The sequence below is a fragment of the Astatotilapia calliptera genome, chromosome 6 (genome assembly GCF_900246225.1).
Source record: "Astatotilapia calliptera chromosome 6, fAstCal1.2, whole genome shotgun sequence".
In the NCBI taxonomy this organism is placed as follows: domain Eukaryota; kingdom Metazoa; phylum Chordata; class Actinopteri; order Cichliformes; family Cichlidae; genus Astatotilapia; species Astatotilapia calliptera.
In genome coordinates this window covers 12,680,413-12,706,246 of record NC_039307.1, presented here as the reverse complement: position 1 = coordinate 12,706,246, position 25,834 = coordinate 12,680,413, and the positions used below count along the sequence as shown (strand labels likewise).

Below are 25,834 nucleotides of genomic sequence, written 5' to 3'. Positions count from 1 at the left end.
AATAATATTTTTTCTGGGAACATCATTGTTTTGCTTACATGGTCAGCTTTCAGGAATTTATCAGTTTGTGCGTGTTTTTTGGATATTAGTCATATAAGAGCCAGTAACAGTCACCTAGCAAACTTTGTTATTCACCAAATTTTGATGCAGTTTTACTTGTAAATCCATCGTAGCTTAACTCAATATATAAAACACACACAGACATTAAAATTCTCCTGTTACATTATCTCACCTATGCATTCTTTTTCATTATTCTCTATATTATCTCAATCCTGTTTTGTCTTTTTTCCCTCCTCTCTTTTTAGGTCCTCACAAAAGGTTTCGGCTTCCATCTCAGAGATCTCTGCAACACCACACCACTGGAGGAGTTTGTCCACATTGCTGACCGCAACGTGTCCCGCATGACTCAAGAGATCATCTGTAAGAGTTCCAGTGATTGGCTGAACAAGGCCCAGAGCCACTTCCTGTCTAACTTGGACTTCCTAAAACCTGTTCGGGTAAGTTGAAATCCATGAAATGATAAGTTTAGAATGGATCTTAATTTTGACATCAAATGTAATATTGCTAATAATACCTATATAACGTCTTATTTTAGTATTTCTGGCATAAAATGAAACATAAGAAAACAGATGAAAAAAAGCAACAAACTTGTAACTCAATAGTGTGTCAGAGTACAGCACTCTAAATCTGCCATCTGTGTTTACATATTTGACCGGGATGTGGTATTTTGTGTACCTGCCCGGAACTAGGAAGACATGCCCTTCCTGTTTAAAATGGAAAATATGCATTATTGTCACGGAACTGTGACGCTTCGTGGTTATAGTAAAACTATTACTAGTGCTCATGTATTTATTCAGATATCCCCAAAGTGTTTTTCAGTCAAACAAAGTACTTTTTTTTAGAAGTCCCTAGCTTTCTTTTGCAAGGAGAATCACAAATGTTCTTTATAAAAACACCTTTTGACCACTGACTGGTCAAAAGGAATTATAGTTATAACCACAATCTCTTATATTTTGTGCTCCCATGTCTATTTTTTGTTTGCTTTGGGGTTTTTTTTTTTCTTTTCAGCTTAACCTCCCTTCTCCCTGCATGTTTCCAAAACGCCTGCCCTATCCCTCCAAACCCATGATAGAAATGTGAGTCATGATTGGAAGGATGGGAAGAGGTCAGCCAACATTATGCAGCACAGAATGTTCAAACAAGAAACAAACACAGGAGGAGAGAAATGGAGAATATCTCTGAATGTCATCATTGTCAGTAAAGTTAATAACCATTGCTGGTGTTGTCTTGCTCACTCGCGTGTAAATAAGGAACATTTCTGGCTCAGAGAAGCGTGATTTTATCAAGCCAAAAAATCATGTGTATGTCTTTTTAATTGAGTCTTTAAAACAATGATGCAAGACTGGGAAATTTTTCCAACAGGAAAAAATTTGAATTGCATAATATGAAGACCGGAACTTGCATAAGTCCGTTTCTCCCCATTTGTGCATGTGTATGTGCATGTGTGTGTGTGTAAAACAGAGGGACAGTGGAGAAATTGTTATGGCAAGAGAAAGTCAGGCAGACGAGCGAGCAACTTAGAGAGAAAGAACTTACTAGAAAGTTAAATTGTCTTTCTCTCTTCTTAGAAAGCCACTCTGTCTTCAGAAGCACCTGTGGTTTATCGAATTTCAGACATTCCAGCAGCTGACAACTAAATGTGATATATGAGAACACTCTCACGCACTTGTATACTCACAGCAGTCTGACAAATGGAAACCTAGGTCAAACTAACATTGACCTGTTGTTCTTTCTTGGGTCCCTCTTCATTCACCTTTGACCCAAATGTTATTCTTCCTCTTTACCCCACAACTTTCTCACCTTTCTCTGCCTGTGTGATAAATCTTTTCCTGTGGTCATTAGTAGTATATTATGCAAGAACAAAAGCAATTAGAAAATAGCCAATCAATTTTTATTTGTGCAGGCTACCTTAAAAATCTCTACAGCACAGTAACTGTCCTCTTTGTATCTCACAGAGGGATGTGAGGTCTGATCCAAAAGACATTCAGGAAGTCTCAGCTGCAACCGACAATCTTCTGGAAAGCCTGGGAGCACTGGCCGTTGAGGTAAACACACCGCCGATGTATACAGATAACGCAACCCCCCCATGTTAACATAACACGAACAAACAAGGTTACTGAGGTATTTGTGTCCAAAGTTCAGTCCCCTATAAAATCAATGCTTACCAAGAACCAAATCTCACTAAAGATATTTAAAGTTAGGGTCGAGGTAGTAATAAGTAATAGAAAGCACACTGTGCACTTTGATTCGAAAAGGTTGTTCTTATATGAGTCTTTTATAACACCTCATATAAAATCAGATCTCCTCTACTGACACAGTGTGCTCTGATTTACTAGGGTCCCTCTGTTTTTAAGCGATTTTGCACCACAGATCACGTTATTGTACAAACAGTAGAAAATAAATTATAGTCTAAAGCATAAAAAACTGCAGTAATGCATCTTGTTGAAGCTTAGATAAAAGTAAGCAGGCTGTGAAATATTCCTGTAAAAGCTTTGCTCAGCAGGCAACCAGGTGCACTGTCTTCGCTTGTCTCACATCATTGCAGACAAGCAGTATAGAATCACGTGCATGCACGCTCACTTCCACGTCTGAGCTAATGTATCTTAGCGTTGCTGGAGTGTAGTTAGAAACGAGAGAAGCTACAACAGAACCTTCTTTCTCTCAGGCCCCTGCTTGGTGAGTTGGCAAAACATAAAGATCCAGTCGTGAATGCAAGTGTGTGTATGTGTTGGTGTATGTTCCTCCTAAGCAGCTGCAAGAACACCAATGTACTTCTGTCTTCTCCTCTTCTCAGCAGCTGATGTTGCATTATTCCACTCTCTGTTCTGTGTAAATGATTGATAAGCATAATCTCATGAAATCTTTTTTAAAAAAGAATTTCAACTGAAATCATTCTTGCACAACTTCCTCTGTGCTTTACCATGATTATATTCATTTTGGCCACAGCTGCTTGGAAACTTTTACACGTCACTGGAGACTTGGTTATGTTTTAGGTTGCTGAAATTGGGAATGAATTGCTATCATGCAGTGGCGTAATGACCAAAAAAAGACTATAATTCTTTTCAGTCTGTTACTTTGTTAGAAGCAGATTATATGACGTTGCTTAGCTGGCTGATAGATGAGATATGCAGCTGCCAGAATGGAGACGTGCAATCATGTACCCTCTTGTTCCCAACCAAAAATCATTCACAGCCTGTGTTTCAAGCCAAGGCTTATCACTATTGAATGGCATAAAGAGCTTAATGCATTTTCAGAATTTTTCTTCAGGAGCAAAGAAAAAGCCCTTTTCCACATTACCAGCCCTGTGACAAACCTCATGAAAAAAAGTACAGATGTTAATGTTTTTAATGTGTCAGGTTTATATTGTTGATTGTCATTTATGCTTAGAAATATTTACTCATATATGCTTAGAAGTATATAATCATTTGTAGATTGAAAGAATGTCTCATCCTAGGAGGTCTGTAACAACTCTGTGTAGCATGAAGAGGGGGGTGCGTTCACTCCTCTCCAGAGTGTTCTGGCATAGATCACTCTTGGGATCATGAGCAAGGTTGTATCTTTTCTTGCTGATACATGGTATAGCAAACACATCTATATCTGTTTTACTCTAAGTGCCTTTTGTTTAGATGAACTGCTGGACTTCCAGACCAGCAGGTTTAGGGAAGTCGTTTATGGGGTCACACTCTGACCCAACGCACAGGCAAGGTACTCTTTGTGTGTATGTAGACGTCATATGTTAATGAACCTATGTATATTCATGTAACCTCAAAAAGAGCAGTGTTACGGGGGAGCGGACGAGAGCAACTGGGGTCAAGTGAAGGAACGACGTTTGTCCAGTTCTCTCCCGTGCACGAGAAACATGAAGAACTTTGCCTACTCGTGTCTTGCTTTGCTGTGTAGTTAAAATGTCTTGAACGTTCCAGCGAATAGGTTTAAGCTACAAACCTATCAAATGTTTGTTTGGGGTTTTTTTTTTTCAAAAATGTCTACTTTTTAAGCTACCTCGTGGCTTTTCATTAAACACTGGATAAGTAGTATGAGCGAGCCTGGCATTATGGAGCAATGAGATGTAACTATTCTTATCAACCAGCATCTCATAACTACATGGAAAATTATGCAAAAAGAAATGGTCCATGTCAGACTTACATAATGGTCGTTGTCTGAATCAGACATCGCTGCCTTTTATTTCTCTGCTAGCCATGATGAGTTTAAATTTTTAATGTATTGTTAAACTAATTACTTAAGTACTTTATCTGAAGCCTTTTCTCAGTTTGTAAGTAGATTATTTTGGTTTTGCTGAGGAGGCAGGCATTTGTGCACTAATAATCTGGAATCCCCCCTTAGAATTTATACTAAAACCTTCATTATGATTGGTGGCAATTATTGAAAAGGGGGTCATGAATTGTCTTCTCTGGCAAGACTGGCAAATGCAGACTATTTGTGAAAAATTGATTTAAAACTCTTTTTAGAGTTTTTAAAGTCAGCTGAATCTCTTAACATGACCAGATGAACAAGAGAGAACAAGCTTATAACTTAACTTTTTTGACTCGTATAGTGTTCATTAGAATTTTTCACAAAGAAGCCCAGTTTACAGTGCATACAGCAACATTCTTAGCTTATTTACTCTTTCCTGCTTTAAAATGATCAGTGTATTGTTATGTGTTTTTCTAATAGGTTTACGTTATTAGAAAGAACAACTGTGTGCACCTGCAACTCCCATTCTATTGTTTTGTCTGAGAATTTGGATCTCTTTGGAAGTTATCTAAATGTATTTTATACTTGTGACTTGATGTTCACAATTATTTTAGGATTGCCCTCCGAGGGTCTGTTCTCGTCTAAATAGCTGTGTGCTTGAGCGGAAACTTGAACTTTAGTAACCTGTGTAGACTCAGCTGTGGGGTTACTCTAGGATGATCTTTCTCTGCTGCCTCCATGTCTGTGTCGATGTGCGTGTGTGTGTTTTTGTGCAAGTTCCTGCATGGATGTGTGTATTAGTCACCTAGTCACCCAAGATAACATGGGCAGTAACCCACTAGGGAAATGACACATTAATTTAGTCACACAAAAGCGTTTTCAGCACAAGGCAAGTACGCACTCATGCAGACCTATATATAAATTTTGCCTGGTGGCTACATGCAGTGTTAAATACAAACACACACATACACATATGCACAGCCTGATATTTTTTTAATGTACTTTGACAGCCACAAAACAAAACTTCCTAAAAGACTCTGATATGCACCCAGTCAGCACTACAGACAGACACATACTGGCAGAAATAATCACCCACAGTTCTTTGTACATGACAGAGCAGGAAAGCATGTGACCATTTGATGTGGCTGCAGGATCAGCTGCAAAGCGACCGCATACAAAACGAGCTCAGCGAGTGCAAATGTAGGACGCAACAGGTCTTTAAATTACGGCTCAGTTTCTCTTTGTTTGAAACTTACGTTGAATATTTGTTTGCCTGGCAAATAGCGAATAAATAAATGAATAAAAATGACATGGAGCAGCTGATATTAAGTGACAAAGATGACAAAGAAAATTGCAGATTTCAGTCTAAAACAGGAATGCGTGGCATTTCAGAAAGCCGTGTGCGTTTCTACTTGTCTGGCTTGAATGTGTTTATATGCGTTTGTGTGTGTGCATGTGTGTTTCTGTGTCAATGAGCATGTACTCAGTAACAGTTGTCAGAATAATAGGGCTGTACTTGTGGAGCCTGCGGATGTTTGCCAGTTACGAGAACGCCCGATAGTAACCTTTCTTTGTTCTTGTACCTTCCTCTGCTTTCTGTGCTCATTTCTACCTCCTGCTGCAGCCTCTCACACACTGTCTTGTTTGTTTGTTTGTCTTCAGTTTCTTTCTTTCACATTTTTATCTCATTTTTTCAAGAAAGGGTCTGATTTCTTCATCCTCCATGCTTAAAGCACAAAGCTCAAAATTACCGTATGCCCTAGTACCCCCCTTCCTTTCACAAAAGTCCCCCTTTGAGTGGACTTGAAATGCTTGATTTTTTTTGTGTGCGTGTGTGACGCTGGAATTGCTGAAGTTATCGTCTGTTTTCTTTCTTTTTTACTTTAACAAAAGACATCCTTCTCTGTCACGAGTCGGTGACATAATTGCGTGTGTAGGTAGCTGATGACCAGTTTGGAAACTTAACAGTGAACTAGTGTGGACTTGTCTGATGACCTATAGTAACCTCAGTGTGAACCAGAATGAACTCCCTGCTTCCTTCACTTTGATGAAACAATGCAAATGTATGTTGACATCACAATAATTCCAGTTTTTCTGGAGATTAAAACTGGAAGGATATGCAAAAGAAGATAATCTTGGTCATTTTATATTTGTTACATTTTGTGCCAATGCCAAACAAATGTTTAACAGAATGATGAGTGAATGTCACAAAGTTTATCTAACTTAAAAGTCAATTTCCCTTTATCTGTGTGCACATTAAAAACACATGCATAAGCAGCAGAAAACTAGCAGAGATAACTGCTGTTGAAATGCAATGCAAGTTCTGTGTTATTTGTTACAAAACGTACACATGTGAGATGTACACTATGATAAATATCATCATCACAGCTGCTTTTTATGTAAGTTGCTCAGCAGTAGCATGCAAGTCACGTGCAGAAATACGTGTTACATTTTATCTGACCTCTCCTCATGCACACACATACTCAGGCATAACGATAGACCAGGAACACCAGTTAAATTTATCTGAGGCAGGCAGACAGCTAAGTGTCTCCACCCCTCAGTGCAGCACTTGACTTCCACGTCCAGAATACCAACCATAGAGGAGATGATAACCTTCAATATCTTCACACCTCCTGCGTCACACACAGGCACTCAAACATTTTATATTACTGTTGTCACAAATGATCCCTTTTCAAATAAGGATGTGGGCATATTATTTTCATTTTTCTCGTTATCTGTTTAATCATTCAGGACATTTGAGAATACCTGAAGAAGAAATGTGTGCAGAGCAACTTTGAACACATATGGGATGACACTTGAAGTGATCAGCGGTGCATTAAAAACACTCATGTTGTCATTCAGGATGAATTTCAACCATGTGGATCTGCATAATTAAAAAAAAAAAAAGTGACAGTCTTAAATATATGCAGTTACTTTACTGTAAAAAGGCAATATGGTAAAAAAAAAAAAAAAAGCCTCCTGCCTGAAACATAAAAATTGTTCTAATATATTAAGATGATATTTTGTGTCTAAAATAGGTCTTTTCAGGAGTATTATCTCTATTTGTGTAGACAAACCAAAGATTGTCAACCGATTTTTTGAGGACATGAGAAGTAGATCTCTAATTTGACCTACTGCCACCTAGCAATCATCAATATGTTGACATTTCTATCTGCCTCTCTCTACTACAGCTTTCCAGCATGAAGAGTTGGAAGGATATGCGAAAGGAGATCCTGTATCTTACCGCAAATGCTACAGGGTCTCCAAATCAGATGTACCAGGCTGTGTCACGTATCGTCTGTGGACATCCTGAGGGAGGGGGCCTCAAAATCAAGTCTCTCAACTGGTATGAAGACAACAACTACAAGGCCCTTTTTGGAAACCACGGCAACGATAATGACAGTGAACCCATTTCCACTTACGATAACTCCTCCAGTAAGTGTCCAGAGCTCACCTATCAATTTAGTTTCACAATAGTACAGTTTGTTAGTCAAATATTTTGTTGTTACTAATACAAGGTTCACCATTTAAATGTCTCTATTTTTATTTTTCAGCTCCTTATTGTAACAATTTGATGAAGAACCTGGAGTCCAGTCCCATTTCCAGAATGATCTGGCGAGCTCTGAAGCCCCTTCTCATGGGGAAGATCCTTTATACACCAGACACTCCAGCAACACAGAGGATCATCCACGAGGTATAGCTATCGCTTAACATATAAAATCCCCATTAGAGGTGTGTATGAACCATTAAATGAAATTATCTTTGGTGGGTCTTTCAGGTTAATAAGACCTTCCAGGAGCTGGGTGTGCTGAGGGACCTTGGAGGGATGTGGGAGGAGATGAAGCCCAAGATTTGGAACTTCATGGAGAATAGCGAGGAAATGGACATGGTCAGGGTGAGTGCGTGCAGGGGCATTTTCCTTTGGCACACATCAGCACTGTCTGCTTTGTGTGCTTCCTGTTTACATGAAAGGATCGCCTTTACTGAAATGTAATTATGTATAATTATATATCTGATGTGACCTCAATAGCAAAGAGTGTTTATGTTCTGGGATTTTTTTGATGAATTTATTTGAAGCTATCGAAATGAGAATTTGGCAGCTGAGGAAAAAAACCTCGTAAACCAAAACTAAGAACTGATCTCATTTAGGCCACACTTGTTCTCGTTCAAATAAGAAAAGAGCCGGACCAACCACACATGTGCTTGGTTGACTACTTGTTCTGCCACGATTAGTGAGCATCGTTCTGGATTCATCCTATTGGAGTCAGTTTACTTGTTATTATGTTCTCAAAAATACATCAGTGCATGGCTGTGCCTGAGAAATCTGTTCAGCATTTTCATGTGGGAATTACATAAAGCACCACCTGGTGGTGAAGGGTTGTAAAAATACTTTGATGTTACTGACTGATAATGAGCTGCATTTTGAGTTTAATGATAAGTTGCTGTCAGGGATAAACTGCCTGAACAAGCAAGAATGCATGCAGGAGTTTTTCACAGTTTGGCATTTTGCATCACAAAAAGAAGAAGGTTAAAAGACAATTTAAATGAAAGAAAAAAGAACTTTCAGCTTTTCCAGCATCTTAAAAAATTTTTCTATCAAAATCAGCATTGTTATTTTGATTTTATTTGTTATTAAATGTTATTTTTTCTTTTTGCAGACCCTGCTCCAGAATAATGCCAGCGCTATGTTCCTTAACAGCCAGCTTAGTGGGACTGAGTTGCGCGTGTCAGACATAGCAGCATTCCTCTCTAAGACCTCAGTTAACAAAAAACACGCAGGATCGGTCTACACCTGGAGAGACGTCTTCAATGAAACCAACCACGCCATACAGACCATTTCTCGTTTCATGGAGGTTAGTGTTAATAAAAGGATGTATTAGCAAAAAGTGCACAACAAACTGTCATGTGCTGCCATGTTTTTTGAGATTTTGGGATTAAAGCCATAATAACGTGAGTCTGAAGTTATGTCTGTAGAATAGGTGTTCATGCATGCAGAAAAATAACAGCTAATTTCACATTTTTTGGCATCACAGTACAAATCTGCCATCATCTTCGACTGTTCAGTGCATTTGAACTGCTTTCAGATCCTCACAGCTATTTACTTCCCATATATAGATAATTTTATTACTGTAATTGATCATTTTAGTGTGAATCTCAATGTGAATCTGACCTGGTTTTGTCTGACCTGTTGTCTCTAGCCACTGCGGATAATGTTATTAAATGCACAAATGCAATACAAATCACTTAAAAAGCCTCACTTAGGGTCAATTACATGTTCAGCAAAATCACAAACAACTCACTGACCTACTGACTGTTTCACCCTTTAAGATCATATGATGTGTGAAGCTTCTTGCACTGTGAACTGTGTCGAGGACAACCGTACACAGTCAAAAATGACATACATATGTAGCATATGGTGTATTTTAATTGTTATCGTCCACCCACATTTCATTATGCTTTCTAGCTTTCTGTTGGCACAGTAGAGACTTGCTGTGGGAGGATCTGGTACAAGTCTGCTTCTGTCAACTAAAAAAGTCTGAAGCTAATCTGTAGGAGCTCTCAACAAATCAGCTAAACAATCCTGGTGTGGTTACAAAAGCACCTGAGTTTGTGCAATCAGGTGTAAAGTTCATTGCTGTTTTCCAGTTTAAATAAATGTAATTCTGAGAAACTGTGTGACTACTTGAGCTGAAACTTTTTTAGCATTCGTAAGAGCTGAGTAGTTTGTTTTGGAGCTGTTAAGGACTTAACACTTGAACTGGATGTCTGCAGGCTGATGGCGTCTTCAGTATGAACACTTTTCAGATAAAAGTTATTGCAAAAGTGCCTTTTTTCTAGCTAAACTGTAATTAAAACCATTCTTTATCAAAATCCTTCAGTGTGTGAACCTGGACAAGCTGGAGCCAGTGGCTAATGAGGAGCGATTGGTCAACAAGTCCATGGGTCTTCTTGATAACCAGAGGTTTTGGGCTGGAATCGTGTTTCCTGACATTGCCCACAACAACAGCACTGACCTGCCACCCAATGTCAATTACAAAATTCGTATGGACATCGATAATGTGGAGAGAACAAACAAGATTAAAGATGGGTAAGTGGCCGTGTTGACCAGACGTTTTTTATTTATTTTCCCTTTTCCTTTGACCCTCTTGATTTTCATCTTGTTTTGCAGATATTGGGACCCTGGTCCCAGGGCAGACCCCTTTGAGGACCTGCGGTATGTCTGGGGTGGGTTTTCCTACCTGCAGGATGTAATCGAACAAGGAATTATCAGAGCTGTCACCGGCACCAAGCAGAAGACAGGAATCTACATTCAGCAGATGCCCTACCCCTGCTACGTTGATGATATGTAAGTGAATGCTGTGGTTAAAAAAAGAATGTGTTTCAGTTCTACAGAGGATATGTGTGTAACATTCAATGCGCTTTTTCAGATTCCTGCGTGTGATGAGTCGGTCAATGCCTCTTTTCATGACCTTGGCATGGATGTACTCAGTAGCTATCATCATCAAGGGAGTGGTATACGAGAAAGAGGCACGTCTCAAAGAGACTATGAGAATCATGGGACTGAACAACGGCACCCTTTGGCTCAGCTGGTTCATCAGCAGTTTAATCCCCCTGCTGATCAGCGCTGGGTTGTTGGTGATGTTATTGAAGGTTGGTGCAGCCACAGGCACACACACGTATGCCCAATATGTCACCATGAAGGAATGTCAGCAAATTATAGAAAACAAGTGAACATGCTCGCACTGATCATTGCAGATGTTCATACTCAGCACAATTAAGTCACTCTTTTTCCATGATGTCTCCAAATTTAATTAAAAGGTGGAAAACAACTGACATCATTCTTTTCTCTCCCTGTCTCTTTTGTCTGACGTCCTTCTCAGATGGGTAACCTGCTGCCTTACAGTGACTCCGGCGTTGTGTTTCTCTTCCTGGGATCGTTTGGCGTAGTTACCATCATGCAGTGCTTTCTCATCAGCACGCTGTTTTCTCGTGCCAACTTGGCAGCCGCCTGCGGTGGCATTATATACTTCACTCTCTACCTGCCCTACGTGCTTTGTGTTGCCTGGCAGGACTACGTGGGCTTTGGAGCAAAAATTGTTGTGGTGTGTTGAATAGATTTAATTACACACTTATGAATACAAACATGATTCTTTTGCATTTTGTACTCTTTGTCTTAAAATATTACTTCTATGTTTGAATATAGTGATTAAAAACAAGCTTGCTGTATGCAGGCATAATTTTCTGTCCTAAAATTTGAATGCTCTTTCATTTTCACAGAGTCTCCTTTCTCCTGTGGCTTTCGGTTTTGGATGTGAGTACTTTGCCCTCTTTGAGGAGCAAGGAGTGGGAATACAGTGGTCAAACCTACTTGCCAGCCCTCTAGAGGAAGACAGCTACAACCTGACCACCTCCATCTGCCTCATGCTGTTTGACGCTGTGTTGTACGGAATAATGACCTGGTACATTGAAGCTGTGTTCCCTGGTGAGTTGTGCAAAAACTTTGCAGTTTGGGTATTTTTCCCTTTAGCGGACAAATTGATAATTTGAGCAATATGAATTATTTGACAAGCAATACATTCTGTTACAGGTCAGTATGGGATCCCTAGGCCCTGGTATTTTCCCTTCACTAGGACATATTGGTGTGGAGAAAAAGAGAACAAGAACATCTCCACCCCTCTGTCAAAGAAGGGTAACGCTGATGGTACATATCATAATCATTATTATCATAATTTTTAGATATACAACACATCTTCACTTTAAACTACTTAAAGTTTGGATGGCATACCAGGATAAATTATGCTGTTTTTTTGTGTCTGATTTGCAGCTGTCTGCATTGAGGAAGAGCCAAGCCACATAGAGCCAGGTGTTTACATTGAGAATCTCGTGAAGATCTACAGCCATGGAAACAAACTGGCCGTGGACGGGCTGTCCCTGAGATTCTATGAGGGACAGATCACTTCCTTCCTCGGACACAATGGAGCTGGCAAAACCACAACTATGTAAGATAGTGCACATGTTGTCTACAGTACTCCCAAGTTTTGCTGAGCTGAGAGTTTGACACTTGATAAAGGATTTAAAAGTTTGCTCAGCTGAAGTGTTGACTGTATTTTTGTGTTTCCTTCTTGTTTCTGATCAAGGTCAATCCTGACAGGGCTGTTTCCACCCACCTCTGGCACAGCCTACATTCTCGGCAAAGACATTCGTTCTGAACTCAGCACAATCCGGCAGAATCTGGGTGTATGCCCTCAACACAACGTACTTTTCAGCATGTACGTATGCGTTACTGGGGGACAGACTTTTGTGGAAACTTTCAGTCTTTTGTGCTTTGGCTGTTAAGTGAACTGTTGCTTGCTGTAATGCAGGTTGACAGTCGAGGAACACATCTGGTTCTACGCCCGCCTGAAGGGTCTTTCAGAGGAGAAGGTGAAGGCGGAAATGGAACAAATTGTGAATGATGTTGGACTGCCTCACAAACGAAAGTCTCGCACAAGCACCCTGTCCGGTCAGTTTAAATTTGATTTATTTCAGTGGGCAGGTTGTGCAAAGGGATTTTCTGTTTAACGCTTCTACAGAAAGTCTGTCTCTGACTTTTATTTCTTGATGTCTTTTTAGGTGGGATGCAGAGGAAGCTGTCAGTGGCCTTGGCTTTTGTTGGTGGTTCAAAGGTTGTGATTCTGGATGAACCCACAGCTGGTGTTGATCCCTACGCACGCAGGGGCATCTGGGATCTCTTGCTCAAATACAGACAAGGTAACTAGATCTGATATTGTCTTAGCTTGTTATTTTTGTAGTTTTACATAGAATTTGAGTCAAGAAATCCACCCCCAAGAATGAAATGACAAATTCAGTTTTTTCTATTCTTAGGCCGCACTATCATCCTGTCCACTCATCACATGGACGAGGCTGACATCCTGGGTGACCGCATTGCCATCATTTCGCACGGGAAGCTGTGTTGCGTAGGCTCCTCTCTTTTCCTGAAGACCCACTTGGGGACAGGCTACTACCTGACCCTGGTCAAGAGAGACTATGACTTGACACTACAGTCATGCAGGAATTCTGCCAGCACAGTCTCCTATAGCAAGAAAACAGAAAAGGTACAAGAAATGTAAAAAGCAATATTAAGCTTTTTCAAATGAAGAAAAAAAAACTTTCTGTATCATTAATACAGAAATATACTCTACTATAGTAAAATAGAAAATATACATGCTGATTGCTAATGAAGGACAACTGATTTAGTCTTCCCTCTTAACATTGTCTTGTCTTTTAAACAGGAGGACAATGTATCAGAAAGCAGTTCAGATGCTGGTCTTGGCAGTGAACCAGAAAGTGAAACCACTACTATTGGTAAGAATCAATAACAAAGTGGCTGTCTTTCTTATAAAATTAAGCCCACATTATCAGTTTGAGCTCCAAAAAGGAAAGCTGTAATGTAAAATGACCTCTGTCCGTTTACTAACTTCTCACTCTCTCTGCTTTTTCTTCCCCACAGATGTCTCCCTCATTTCCAATGTGATTTTCAAGCATGTCCCTGAGGCTCGCCTGGTGGAGGATCTCGGCCATGAACTCGCCTATGTCTTGCCCTACCAGGCTGCAAAAGATGGCGCCTTTGTGGAGCTCTTTCATGAGCTTGATGACCGACTGACTGACTTGGGAATCTCAAGTTATGGAATATCTGATACCACCCTAGAAGAAGTAAGATACTACATTTTCATTTGGTTGGAGTTAACTTTTTTACATATTTATATGTCATTTGCATTATTTTTTGCAGTCTGTTTTCACCTTAGCCAGTATTTTAATTTATTTCCCTCTAACTCTTCAGATTTTCTTGAAAGTGGCTGAGGACAGTGGAGTGGATTCAGTTGAGCTCTCAGGTAAATCTGGGATATTTATTCCAACATTTCCACACCTAACGTCTCCTATGCAATCTACATTATAACACCATTTGTTGGTAAACATTAGATGAAATAATTAGAAATTAAATGCTGTGTACACTGAGTCTTAAATAAGAAGCATCAGGGAACATAGAAAAGACAAAACAATGGAATTTAAATAGTTTAGCTCAGCTCACTGATTCTCATGTGGCTGCAGATGGAGTCGTGCCCACCAGAACCCGTCGTCGTCATGCGTTCGGAGATCACCAGAGCTGCCTGAAACCCTTCACTGAGGATGACTTTGATTTCAATGACTCTGAAGGTGACCCAGGTAGAAATGGATTACCCAGCATGAAGTGCAGTGATAGCAAAGATCTTTTTCGCTATCATTCATCAAATCTTTCAGCCTATGCTTGTACCTAAAGTTTCATTTTACCAGATATATAAATATAAACAAAATTACAAATTTGCAGACATTAAGTTATTACAATCCATGTGTCACAAGTTATGTTTCCATGTTGTCACACTGCAGTTTTGCTGATGGGTATCATGTTGTCTGTGTTCAGAATCCCGTGAGACCGACTGGCTTAGTGGAACAGATGGCAAAGGGTCATACCAAGTGAAAGGCTGGAGTCTGAAGAGACAGCAGTTTGTAGCACTACTGTGGAAACGATTCCTCTATGCTCGACGATCTAGGAAGGGCTTTTTTGCCCAGGTATACTGGCATTAAACCCACATATATGGGCTCTACACACAGTGCTAGCCATTATATGAATGTTTATGCCTCGCTCAATCATGAGGCTCTTCCTAACTACTAACTTAATTGCCCCTTGGGGATAAATAAAAGTCTTTCTGATGCTGATTCTGATTCTATAAAATAATAGCTGTATTTTTCTCTTTTAACATCAGTGCTGTTATCTTTCAGATTGTGCTTCCGGCAGTGTTTGTGTGTATTGCCTTGGTCTTCAGCCTGATCGTTCCTCCATTTGGAAAGTACCCCAGCCTGGCTCTGGATCCTGGCATGTATGGAGAACAGTTTACCTTCATCAGGTAAGATAAAATCTGTCTGCAAAGAACTTTAATCCATTGTTTTGCAAAATAGCCCATTTTTCTCAGCCCATTAAAGATGTAAAACGTTACATAACGCTGCCTATCCTTTAGTGTTCTTACCAAAGCTGTAAATGCTAAGTAGAATTTTGTGACGATGTTCTTTTAACATGTATTTCTCCTACTTTTAGAGATAGTTTAAAATGGCATGTGTTATTAAAAGGAATGTGTTTTGTTTGTGCCTTTGCAGTAATGACATGCCTGAAGACCCTCATACCAACAATCTGCTTGGAGCTCTGACAGCAGAACCTGGCTTTGGAACACGCTGCATGGAAGGACAGCCAATACCGTGAGTTAACTTACATTTAGGAAAAATATTTAGATCTATATTATAGATCGTGTAAGAATCAGTCAGAATTTCAGGAAGAATGCTTAATGCATATGGACAAATTGGAGATTTTAATATGAGCGCCCTCTTTATGCTCCAGGGACATTCCCTGCACTGCAGTTCAAGATGAGTGGTCGGTCCCTCAAGTCTCTCAAAGTGTGAAGGACATGTTTGACAAAGGAAATTGGACCATGCAGAATCCGTCTCCATTGTGTGAGTGCAGCTGCGAAGGGCGCAAGAGGATGCTGCCCGAGTGTCCATCTGGAGCTGGGGGGCTTCCACCACCACAGGTTAGAGTTCTTTCCTTCTCATTGTTACCAAAGCACTTGCTCATAGGGGGTCATATGATTATATTTTCTCTGTTTTCTTTGTATTATTCTAGGGTCTTTACTTTACAACATAAATTACCTTGAGGCGACTGTTGTTGTGATTTGGCTCTGTATAAATAAATAATTGAAATTGAGATGGCAAATAAAATCTAAAACCAGTTAAAACAAAAGTCATATAATAAGTGTGAGCAACCAACTAGATGAATAATGAACACGAAATAACTGATTTGTCTGTTTTTGTATCCAGATGAAGCTCAGTGAGACAGACACTCTGCAGAATTTGACAGGCAGAAACGTTTCAGACTATCTGGTTAAGACCTACGCTCAGATCATTGGCAAGAGGTAACACTCCTCTGACATGTTATTATTATTTACCTTGATTTTTTTTTAATGCAAATTGTTCTCATTCAAGCAACTATCAAGCACTGAGTAATTTCTTTTCCTTTCTTACAGCCTGAAGAACAAGATCTGGGTCAACGAGTTCAGGTACAGTAACAGACATGATGCATCTTTAGTTCCTTCACAAATCAATAATACTGAGTGAGTGCTTCTCCGCTGTGTCCTTTCAAAGTATTAAAATGGCTGTAATCTATTGCAGATATGGCGGATTCTCATTAGGTGCAAGGAGTTCACAATTTCTGGCCCACGCAGATGAAACTGATCGGGCAATTGCTCAGCTGAGGAGACGTTTCCATCTTGAAAGAGTAAGAGATTTTATTACATTATGTACTACATAATCCATAAACCGTTCCATAATGGCCTGCTTTGATTTTGTCGGGATAAGACTCTTACAGGGGGTCTGTCTGTGCTGTTATAATTACAGCTGTACTGATGATAAACATGGTATCTTATTACAAGTCTGAGCAGTGTCAGTTTACACATGTGCTAAAAAAAGACTTGGCTCTCTTCTTCTGTCTGCTGCCTCGCCCATTCTCCAGGGAGCTGCAGCAGATCGTTTCTTTCACAGTCTTTCCAGTTTCATCCAAGGATTGGACACCAAGAATAACGTCAAGGTTAGCACACACACGCACACATGCACACACGAGACAGCAGTTATACAACAGCACGTGGCTCTGGACATTACAGTTAAGCCTCCTTGATCAATTCCTTCAACAGTGCCATTGTTAAACCTGCAGCTTGCACACAAAATGTGTAGTACTCAACCTACATGCTATTTATGTTGAGTATGTCATAGATAATGAACATTACATAGATTCCCCTCCACATTGGTGAGATTTATTGCCCTATGTTTTCTTTCTTACAGAGTATCAAGTAATGTGTATTTTTCTTGTACTTGTACTTTCACATTTTAAATGCAAATGGTGTCTGGCACTATTTGGTGTCCAAAATAACAGCAAATGCACTATAACATTAGAACCTAAGTGGGTTTTTTTAAGTGCTACTTTGACTGTGGAAAGATAATAAGTGCTCAAGAGGGGGTAAAATAAATGAATGCTGTAGACTTTCTTTACTCTTACAGACTTGTAACACTTAGCTGATCTCCAAGCTGCTGTTTTATGTCTAAGCTCCTTTTATTTAGTCTCTAATGTTACATCAAGTGAAACTCTCACAATTGCCTCTCTTAATGCAGATTTGGTTTAACAACAAAGGCTGGCACAGCATTGGTTCCTTCCTCAATGTGATGAACAACGCCATTCTACGGGTCAGTCTGCCAGGTGGAAAAGACCCCACAAAGTTTGGCATCACTGCCTACAATCATCCACTCAACCTCACCAAGGAGCAGCTCTCACAAGTCGCGTTGTGAGTATTACAGTGACTACAGTGCTGAATTCAAAGGTTTAACTATCTCTTTGGCCTCTCCTTACTCCCATTGTGTCTTTTGTTATTTCTTTTCCAGGATGACAACATCGGTGGACGTGCTCGTGTCCATTTGCGTCATCTTCGCCATGTCCTTTGTGCCCGCCAGTTTTGTGGTCTTTCTCATCCAAGAGAGAGTGAACAAGGCTAAACACATGCACTTCATTAGTGGAGTACAACCCTTCCTCTACTGGCTGGCCAACTTTGTCTGGGATATGGTAAGTCATTTTAGTTTTTCGAAACTTAAGGTTCATTTGGCTCAAGACTTGAAAAAGACTTGAAAACCACAGTCGTGATACAACATCTAGCTTATTGAAAGTACATTTTTTTATCCCATTTGCAGTGTAACTACATCGTTCCCGCCACACTGGTGATCATCATCTTTGTGTGTTTCCAACAAGACGCCTACGTCTCCTCCACCAATCTGCCTGTGCTGGCTCTGCTGCTGCTACTATATGGGTAAATTAGGCACAAACACAATTTCTTTGTCTCTTTCCGTTTTTGTTTATCTTTAACCTGTTTTCATATAAAATTCTGTTTGTGTCTTTTTTCAGATGGTCAATCACCCCTCTGATGTACCCAGCTTCATTTTTCTTTAAAATACCCAGCACAGCCTACGTGGTTCTTACTAGCGTCAACATACTGATAGGAATCAACGGCAGCGTGTCCACATTTGTTCTCGAGCTGTTTGGAAGCAATGTAAGCAGTTATTAGTAGCAGGAGACTTGTAAATTTGTAAGGAATTACTCAAAAATATCTAGAGTTGCAGGTTTTTGAATGACTGACATTGAATTTTCAACCTTTCTTGGCTAAATGCTGCCTTCATTCCTCCTTCAGGAAATCGGTGGCATTAATGATATCCTGAAGAATGTGTTCCTCATCTTCCCTCACTTCTGCTTGGGAAGAGGACTTATTGACATGGTGAAGAATCAAGCAATGGCTGATGCTCTGGAGAGATTCGGTAAACACAGCAGGCAGTTGTTAACTACAGCAATAAATGTGTTCTTATTAGTTTTTGACAAGGTACGAAAAATAAGTGTTTGTTCCTAAAATGTATGTCCTGTTGTAGGTGAAAACCGGTTCCGCTCTCCTCTGGCCTGGGACATGGTTGGAAAGAACTTGTTTGCAATGGCCATTGAGGGTGTTGTCTTCTTCTGTATAACCGTCCTCATTCAGTATCACTTCTGCTTCAAGGCCAGGTGGGGGAAACTTATTACATACATGTGATTATTCTGTTTTAAATGCATTAAACTTTGTTCTCCATATCACAACACTCAGACTTAACTCCTTTCCTCCGTAACTTTCAGGTCATCCACTAGTCATCTGAAGCCCATCGGAGAGGAAGACGAGGATGTGGCAAGAGAGCGACAGCGGATCCTCAGCGGTGGAGGACAGTCAGACATCCTGGAGCTCAGACAGCTCACCAAGATTTACAAGCGTAAACAGAAGCCAGCAGTGGACCGGCTGTGTGTTGGCATCCCTCCTGGAGAGGTATTGCTGTCTTTTAGCTTTTATACATATGAGGATGAGTAATTTCTTTTTCAGTTAAGGATTAGCAAATGGCATTTTGAATGTGAAATATTAAGTAGAATATATTCTTCCTCTTTCCTGCAGTGTTTTGGTTTGCTGGGGGTGAATGGAGCAGGAAAAACCAGCACCTTCAAAATGCTGACAGGAGATTCTGTGGTAACAAGTGGCGAGGCCTACCTGGCTGGCAAGAGGTGAGAGACAAGAAAAGACGTCATATCATACGACACTATGTAGATTACAACACTACTTAATTCATGAAAAGGTGTTACATTTCAGGTTTCTTTTTCTTTCTTCAAATCACTTAAAAAAACCACTTTAATCTATTTTCTCTTACTGCAGTGTAACCACAGAGATAGATGAAGTCCATCAGAACATGGGCTACTGTCCTCAGTTTGATGCTATCAATGACCTACTGACTGGCAGAGAGCATCTCGAGTTTTATGCTATCCTGAGAGGAGTGCCCGAGAAGGAAGTCTGTGAGGTCAGCAACAAGCATACACACGTGATACATATTTGCCTTTTACACGTAAACTACACCTATAATTCTACTTGTGCAGTGTTGTTGTTTGTTTGGGTTTTTTTCCTATTTTATATTTCAACTAGACACTTTACCTGATAATGATAACACTTTCAGCCATGATATGATGTTTCAGCCAGAAGTCAGTTTAACACACGCAAAACTCTAACCCTCCACTAGGTGGCAGACTGGGGCATCCGTAAACTGGGTTTGATGAAGTATGTGGACAAGGCAGCTGGCAGCTACAGTGGAGGAAATATGAGGAAACTGTCTACTGCTATTGCTCTAATAGGAGGACCACCTGTTGTGTTTCTGGTCAGTGAAACTAATAATAACAATAATAATAAAGCATTGCTGAATGTTAAAGCTCCTAAAGTCAGTGAACTGTCTCGTAAATATGATTGTGTAGCAGCAGCTGAGTACCTGCTCTTACATGTTCGCAGGATGAACCAACTACAGGCATGGACCCCAAGGCACGTCGTGCTCTCTGGAACGCCATCCTGAGCATCATCAAAGAGGGGCGATCTGTAGTCCTGACCTCTCACAGGTTCGACAGGCCCTTCCGGTCCATGTGTTTGTTTACCTGGACATTCTTTCTTTTTTTTTCTTTTTTTTCTAATTCCCCCCTTATGAATATCTTTCTTATGTGTCTTGTAATAGTATGGAGGAGTGTGAAGCTCTTTGCACCAGGATGGCCATCATGGTCAACGGCAGGTTCCGCTGTCTGGGCAGCGTGCAGCATCTCAAAAACAGGTCAGACCACAAAAAATCACCTCTCACAACATTGTAGCTCACAAAAAGTCGTTTTATACTTTTAGCAAGATTAATGGTATTATTTTATGTTTATGACTATATATGGCAGCAATCCTGATTCTGTATTTCTGTCAGCTGATTCATATGAAGGAAAGACTGGTCTTCAGCCCCATAGCAGGGGAAAAAAACTGAATGTATATATATTTAATATACTTGTTAGATTTGGAGATGGCTACACAATCATCCTACGGGTGGCGGGACCAGACCCAGACCTTAGGCCAGTAATGGACTTCATAGAAAGGGAGCTACCAGGGAGCACGTTGAAGGAGAAGCACCGCAACATGCTCCAGTACCAGCTTCCCTCATCCCTCACCTCTCTCGCCCGAATCTTCTCCCTGCTCTCAAAGAACAAAGAGGCTCTCAGCATAGAGGACTACTCTGTTTCTCAGACCACTTTAGACCAAGTAAGCAAACTTACAAACAATCATTATGAACATCCAACTTCAATTTAAGCATGCTCATTTGTTTTTCCTCTTCTTCGCCCTCCTTTTCCAGGTGTTCGTAAATTTTGCCAAGGACCAAAGTGACGAGGACCACTTGAAAGATGTCCATCTGAGCAAGCGGGACGCTGTTGTAGTGGACATTTCCCAGCTGAACTCTTTTCTCACAGACAACAAGACCAGGGAGAGCTGTGTCTGATTCCACAACATACCATCTGTGGGAGTTGCAATGCTTCGCCCACCCTCCCCACGACCGAGAAAAGATGGACCACTAAACTCTGGGGAGACAGACTGCGTTCATTTTTTTTTTCTACTTTTTAGTCTTTTTCAATTGTCATCATTTCTCAGTGGACCTGCATTTCAATGCACAGCCTCTTGAAAAGGCAGAGACTGCAGGTATTGTGACAGACACTGAAACAATGAAAGCTCAATGCAAATCAATGCAAGAAATATATATATAATTATGTTTAAGATGACGAGATATTTCTGTGAGGGTAGGAGACAGGTGCTTCTCCTTCACTAGATTGACAGAAAGAAAGGAAAGACTCAGAACACTTGAACTGACAGCAGAATTTTAATGCTGTATTAGACTGGAAAGCATGTGTAGCCTAGCTACCCACTCAATGGGCAAGACCCAGGGGACGGCAGAAGATCTCTCAGTTTTAAACCCCTTTCCTAAAGTAGTTAGCTGTGGTCAGTGAGGGTGTTAATATATTTGCCTGTATGGAGAAATCAGGATGATATAAAAAAACAAATTTGGATCAGTCACTGCCAGCTGTTAAATCTGTTCAACCTTTTTAACCTGGTTAAAAACAGACTGACTGCTTTTTTATTCAGGGTCAAACCTTTCTAGATTTCTTTTCATTACCAAGCGCAGTTTGGGGGATTTTTTTCTATATCAAATGATGGTTAAAAAAAAAGCTTTTACAATCCACTTTTAGTCACAAATGTGCAATCATCAGCATAGTAATTTTTACTAATTACATTTTTAAAGGTAATTTAATTCCTCCAGGCAAACATAACCTTGACAGAGTTACTTTTCTTCAAATAACAATTAAGAACTGCTAACCAAGTTGTTTTGTTTTTATTTGTCGTACTTGGTGTCCTTGACATTGTCCAGCATAGTGCCTAAACTGGTGGAGACAGAAATTTGAGCACTCCATTAAAACAACAATGTATGTAGGCTGCCAAGGAATGTATAAGACAGATACTAACATGCATCAAAGCACAAAAAAAGCCCAATTTCTTTGTGTGTATAGAGAAACTTGACTGTTTTGTTTTAAAGTGTGTCCTTCATCGTGAAAAAACAACAACAACAACAAAAAAAATCTTGTGGTTCTTTGTTATATGCACAAGATGTACAGTCTGCTATGCTGGCTTGTTGTTACTCACTCTGTCCTGTTCGGACAAAGGAGGGCTAAGGATTACTGAAGAATTTTTGAAAGTCAAATGGAAATATATAGTGCATGCTTTCCAATGGGCCACACACCTGGACTGTCTGGCCTTTTTTCTGTGTACCAAAGCATGCCGCCAGATCTGAGTGTGACCAGGATGTGCTTTTATAAACATCAGTGCGAGGGTACCACGGAAGCTTTTCAGACCTGAGCCAGTGCCGATGTGGATGTTATGTACAGTAGCAATTTTGTGACGTCAAGTCGAAAAAAAAAGATGTTACCAGTGGAGTGAACAAACAGTATCTGTGCCAAATGAAGATGAATATGTATCCTTAACCAACCAGCATAATCTGGAGGAGGCAAATGTTTTTTAAAGTTTGTGTTGTGCTTTTATCCATCAGCTCAGTCAAAATCCTCCTATTCTCATTGTCAACAGCGTGAAACAAACTTGTGCTCTCATTCAGTCTTATTTAGACTGCAAGTTCTTTCTATCCTCTGGTCATGTTGCCAAATTCTACTCTGTCCACGTCCATAAACTGCCACACTGAAGGTATCTGTGCTGTCAGTAGCTCTGATATAGGACAAGCTGTTGAGATATTTTGTTTATAAGAGCTAGTCAGTAAGCCAGGCTAAAATCGAGGACCATGTCAATTAATACTTATGCTTGTAATGCTTTATAGTTCAGAAGTCCAATCCAGGCTTTAAGGTGATAACAGGTGCTCTGTTTCACGCGGAATCTCGTTAGGGGGTTCCAATATCTCGGGGATAACTGCTCTGGAGCTGACTCTGTTACCAACACAAAGGGTCTGATCCCCATCCCACCAAACCCCTGTTTTAAATTTGAGCACTTTATAGGTTTAGTATAGTCTTTTATTTCAACTATTTTAAAGTGGAAATCATGGCAAAAGAGACATGTAAAAACAAATCTCTGCACTGGAATACAGACAAAACAAAGTTAATCCACTGCATAAAACGATTTGTTTGAAACTTGAAATAGAGAACAAAGGCTTACATGTGATCGTGAGAAATGAGTGAAATAGTCAAAAGCAGAGATAGTAGCAAGTTAACGAGAGAGCGAGACAGTACTAAGGTAGGGATTTTTCTCTTCTCATGCTCAATATTATTATTTGTTTACATTTTTAAGTATTATGGCCGTTTGTGGTTGTTACCCATTATGTATAGTTATTCTTTACAGTAATAAATTCATACATTTTCAAAAAAAAAAAAAAGGTTCACGATGTGATTACTTTGACTTTGCTTTCACAGTACCTGTGTGCTAGATTAAAAAAAGAAAAAAAGGGTGGGCTTGTCACATGGAAGTTTGTAGCTACTGGATGAACAAAAGATCAGTTTATGTTTGGGTGTGTGGGTTAATGTGTGCTGGTGACTAAGTTTCTAGAGATTTCATGCGTCTGTGTGTCCATTTTCATCTGCTCTGTTCCCACACACGTATACACACCCACCACACACACATTTTATTTGCCTTTAAAAAGAGAAGCATACTCACGGGTTCCTGTCACTCCGAGTTATTCACCCACCAACATCATGACTGGGAGAGTTGTTTTTCTGGGACTTCTGCTCATCTGTATGACTGCAGGTAACAAAGAAAAGCCCTCTATTCTAAACAAACAATCATTCTTCTGTATGTGGGGTACTTTTAAGTGAAATTATATTTGTGTTAGATCGGGGTTAGTTAGTTTGGGGAGCAGCTGCAGTTGTAGAAGCACACTGACATAATGAAGTTTTATTGTTTTACAACACTGAGTTGAAGGGTTTATGCTTCAACACTGATCACCAAAAACAACAGTCAAATGTCACAGACAAAATATCTCTGTAAAGTATAGTTAAGTTGACTTCATTATAAATAGGAAATACAGAATACTTGGTTACATATGCATACGCATTTTGCAATATGGGGCTGTTATGTCAGGTGTGTCAGTTTTACTTTAGTTATTAAATTCTATGCACTCATACACTTAGTGAACATTTTACATATTAACAATACAGCAGTAGTAGTTTCTCATTCTAGTGCACAGTTTGAATCAGTGTAGTTACTTCTTTGAAGGCCAAATTTTTTTTTTTGGCCTTTCTTTATTTCTTGACTATTATATGAACTATTTTTAAATATATATATATTTTTAAAGTTTTCTTTGGGTTTTTTTAAGGTGCAGAAGAGAGGTCTGGACTCATGAGAAAGGTGACATATTTTTAAATAGAAACTTTATATTTGAGTACTTTCGGGGATTGGATTTGTTTTAACTGAAGCTACAGCTTTGTTGCTGAAATGTTGTTAGTATTATTGTATCTATTATAGAATATAAATGACAAATGTTTACCTTTCTGCCAGCCTACTTGTCCTGACACGGCAGAGATTGTGGCGTGTCCTTTGAACCTCTCTCCTGTATGTGGCAGCGATGGAAACACTTATGCAAATGAGTGTCAGCTGTGTGCCCAGAGACAGTGAGTACACACAGCTGCTCTACACTCCCAGTATTCACACATTACTTCAACATCACCCAAGCCTGCATTAAGGAGGATATAATACTTGCACATCCATCTGTTTGTAAAAAATAAATTAAAAAATAAATTAGACAAATAATTGCTTCATGATTCAAATAATGAAGCTTTCCAGGTCATTCTTGATTCATTTTTACGAGTAATAAGCATGTAGATGTTAGTGATTTTTTAGGAAAGTAATAGTTATATCATGGGAAATGATAAAGTTCTACATTTGAACAGGTAATTTAGCAGCAATGCTCTTATTCAATATTGCCAAAAATACTGACAAAACTATAGAAGATAGGATTAAGATAAGATAAAATCCTTACATAGGAAATATTGTGAGTCTGAGTAAAATAAATAAAGTCAATGCTGCGTTAATGTGAGGGTTTTTTTTAATTATCAGATAATGATTAAAGTAAAACATTATCTTATATAGGCTTGAATCTTCCTCAAATGACAGACAGATTTAGCTACAGGAAAGTAATGCTATTTTAGGATGATGTATTTCTTTTAAAAAAAGATCTCTGTCTCTGTTTCTCCCTCTTTCTGTTTGTTCATGACCCGGTAACTCCTGACACATTTTATCTCTGTTCACAGATGAAATGTGACCTGTAGTTAACATGACCTCATTTTCACTCTTTATCATATGTTAAACTAAAAGTCATTTGACAGAAATCATCCCAGTCATGTCGTTATTATTTTCTTATCAGATCAACGAAGGTGGACATTATGATTGTCAAAGAGCAGAGCTGCTGACCTCCACACCTGGTGAAGTCACTGTCAAGGGCCCAATCAGAATCAAGTGAAATGATTCCAACTGTTTTAAATACTTACCGCAATCAATAAATATCATTCAACAGTGTGCTTGGGGTATTTTCTTTTGTTATCCACCAAATTCACATTTCACCAAAGCAGACAATAATAAGGAGG

General features: G+C 39.6%; 2 protein-coding genes across 5 annotated transcripts in view; both read left to right on the top strand.

The window, feature by feature from the left end:
* The window catches only part of LOC113023919 (ATP-binding cassette sub-family A member 1-like), a 53,318-nt gene extending 29,687 nt beyond the window's left edge, over positions 1–23,631 (top strand). For 3 of the 4 annotated variants that reach the window (XM_026170393.1, XM_026170391.1, XM_026170392.1), the window contains exons 7-49: positions 306–497; positions 2,016–2,105; positions 7,446–7,689; positions 7,809–7,948; positions 8,033–8,149; positions 8,913–9,107; positions 10,134–10,342; positions 10,424–10,600; positions 10,683–10,905; positions 11,136–11,357; positions 11,533–11,737; positions 11,843–11,956; positions 12,080–12,254; positions 12,393–12,524; positions 12,618–12,757; positions 12,868–13,005; positions 13,120–13,349; positions 13,527–13,599; positions 13,745–13,947; positions 14,075–14,126; positions 14,344–14,457; positions 14,693–14,841; positions 15,052–15,176; positions 15,424–15,522; positions 15,662–15,851; positions 16,138–16,232; positions 16,344–16,376; positions 16,489–16,594; positions 16,829–16,903; positions 17,482–17,651; positions 17,749–17,926; positions 18,052–18,167; positions 18,263–18,407; positions 18,546–18,669; positions 18,778–18,907; positions 19,016–19,199; positions 19,323–19,429; positions 19,578–19,719; positions 19,936–20,070; positions 20,199–20,302; positions 20,416–20,508; positions 20,729–20,972; positions 21,064–23,631. In XM_026170393.1, the coding sequence (XP_026026178.1) occupies positions 306–497; positions 2,016–2,105; positions 7,446–7,689; positions 7,809–7,948; positions 8,033–8,149; positions 8,913–9,107; positions 10,134–10,342; positions 10,424–10,600; positions 10,683–10,905; positions 11,136–11,357; positions 11,533–11,737; positions 11,843–11,956; positions 12,080–12,254; positions 12,393–12,524; positions 12,618–12,757; positions 12,868–13,005; positions 13,120–13,349; positions 13,527–13,599; positions 13,745–13,947; positions 14,075–14,126; positions 14,344–14,457; positions 14,693–14,841; positions 15,052–15,176; positions 15,424–15,522; positions 15,662–15,851; positions 16,138–16,232; positions 16,344–16,376; positions 16,489–16,594; positions 16,829–16,903; positions 17,482–17,651; positions 17,749–17,926; positions 18,052–18,167; positions 18,263–18,407; positions 18,546–18,669; positions 18,778–18,907; positions 19,016–19,199; positions 19,323–19,429; positions 19,578–19,719; positions 19,936–20,070; positions 20,199–20,302; positions 20,416–20,508; positions 20,729–20,972; positions 21,064–21,207 (6,273 nt within the window). In that variant the 3' untranslated portion in view covers positions 21,208–23,631. The remainder of the gene's footprint in view (positions 1–305; positions 498–2,015; positions 2,106–7,445; positions 7,690–7,808; positions 7,949–8,032; positions 8,150–8,912; positions 9,108–10,133; positions 10,343–10,423; positions 10,601–10,682; positions 10,906–11,135; positions 11,358–11,532; positions 11,738–11,842; positions 11,957–12,079; positions 12,255–12,392; positions 12,525–12,617; positions 12,758–12,867; positions 13,006–13,119; positions 13,350–13,526; positions 13,600–13,744; positions 13,948–14,074; positions 14,127–14,343; positions 14,458–14,692; positions 14,842–15,051; positions 15,177–15,423; positions 15,523–15,661; positions 15,852–16,137; positions 16,233–16,343; positions 16,377–16,488; positions 16,595–16,828; positions 16,904–17,481; positions 17,652–17,748; positions 17,927–18,051; positions 18,168–18,262; positions 18,408–18,545; positions 18,670–18,777; positions 18,908–19,015; positions 19,200–19,322; positions 19,430–19,577; positions 19,720–19,935; positions 20,071–20,198; positions 20,303–20,415; positions 20,509–20,728; positions 20,973–21,063) is intronic. The other variant, XM_026170394.1, reaches the window with a different exon arrangement.
* Positions 23,632–23,931: 300 nt separating this feature from the next.
* spink4 (serine peptidase inhibitor, Kazal type 4) lies at positions 23,932–25,766 on the top strand. Its single transcript, XM_026170396.1, has 4 exons — positions 23,932–23,999; positions 24,568–24,599; positions 24,750–24,862; positions 25,615–25,766. The coding sequence occupies exons 1-4, from the start codon at positions 23,948–23,950 to the stop codon at positions 25,658–25,660; spliced, it is 243 nt and encodes an 80-aa protein (XP_026026181.1). The 5' UTR covers positions 23,932–23,947; the 3' UTR covers positions 25,661–25,766.
* Positions 25,767–25,834: the final 68 nt, after the last annotated feature.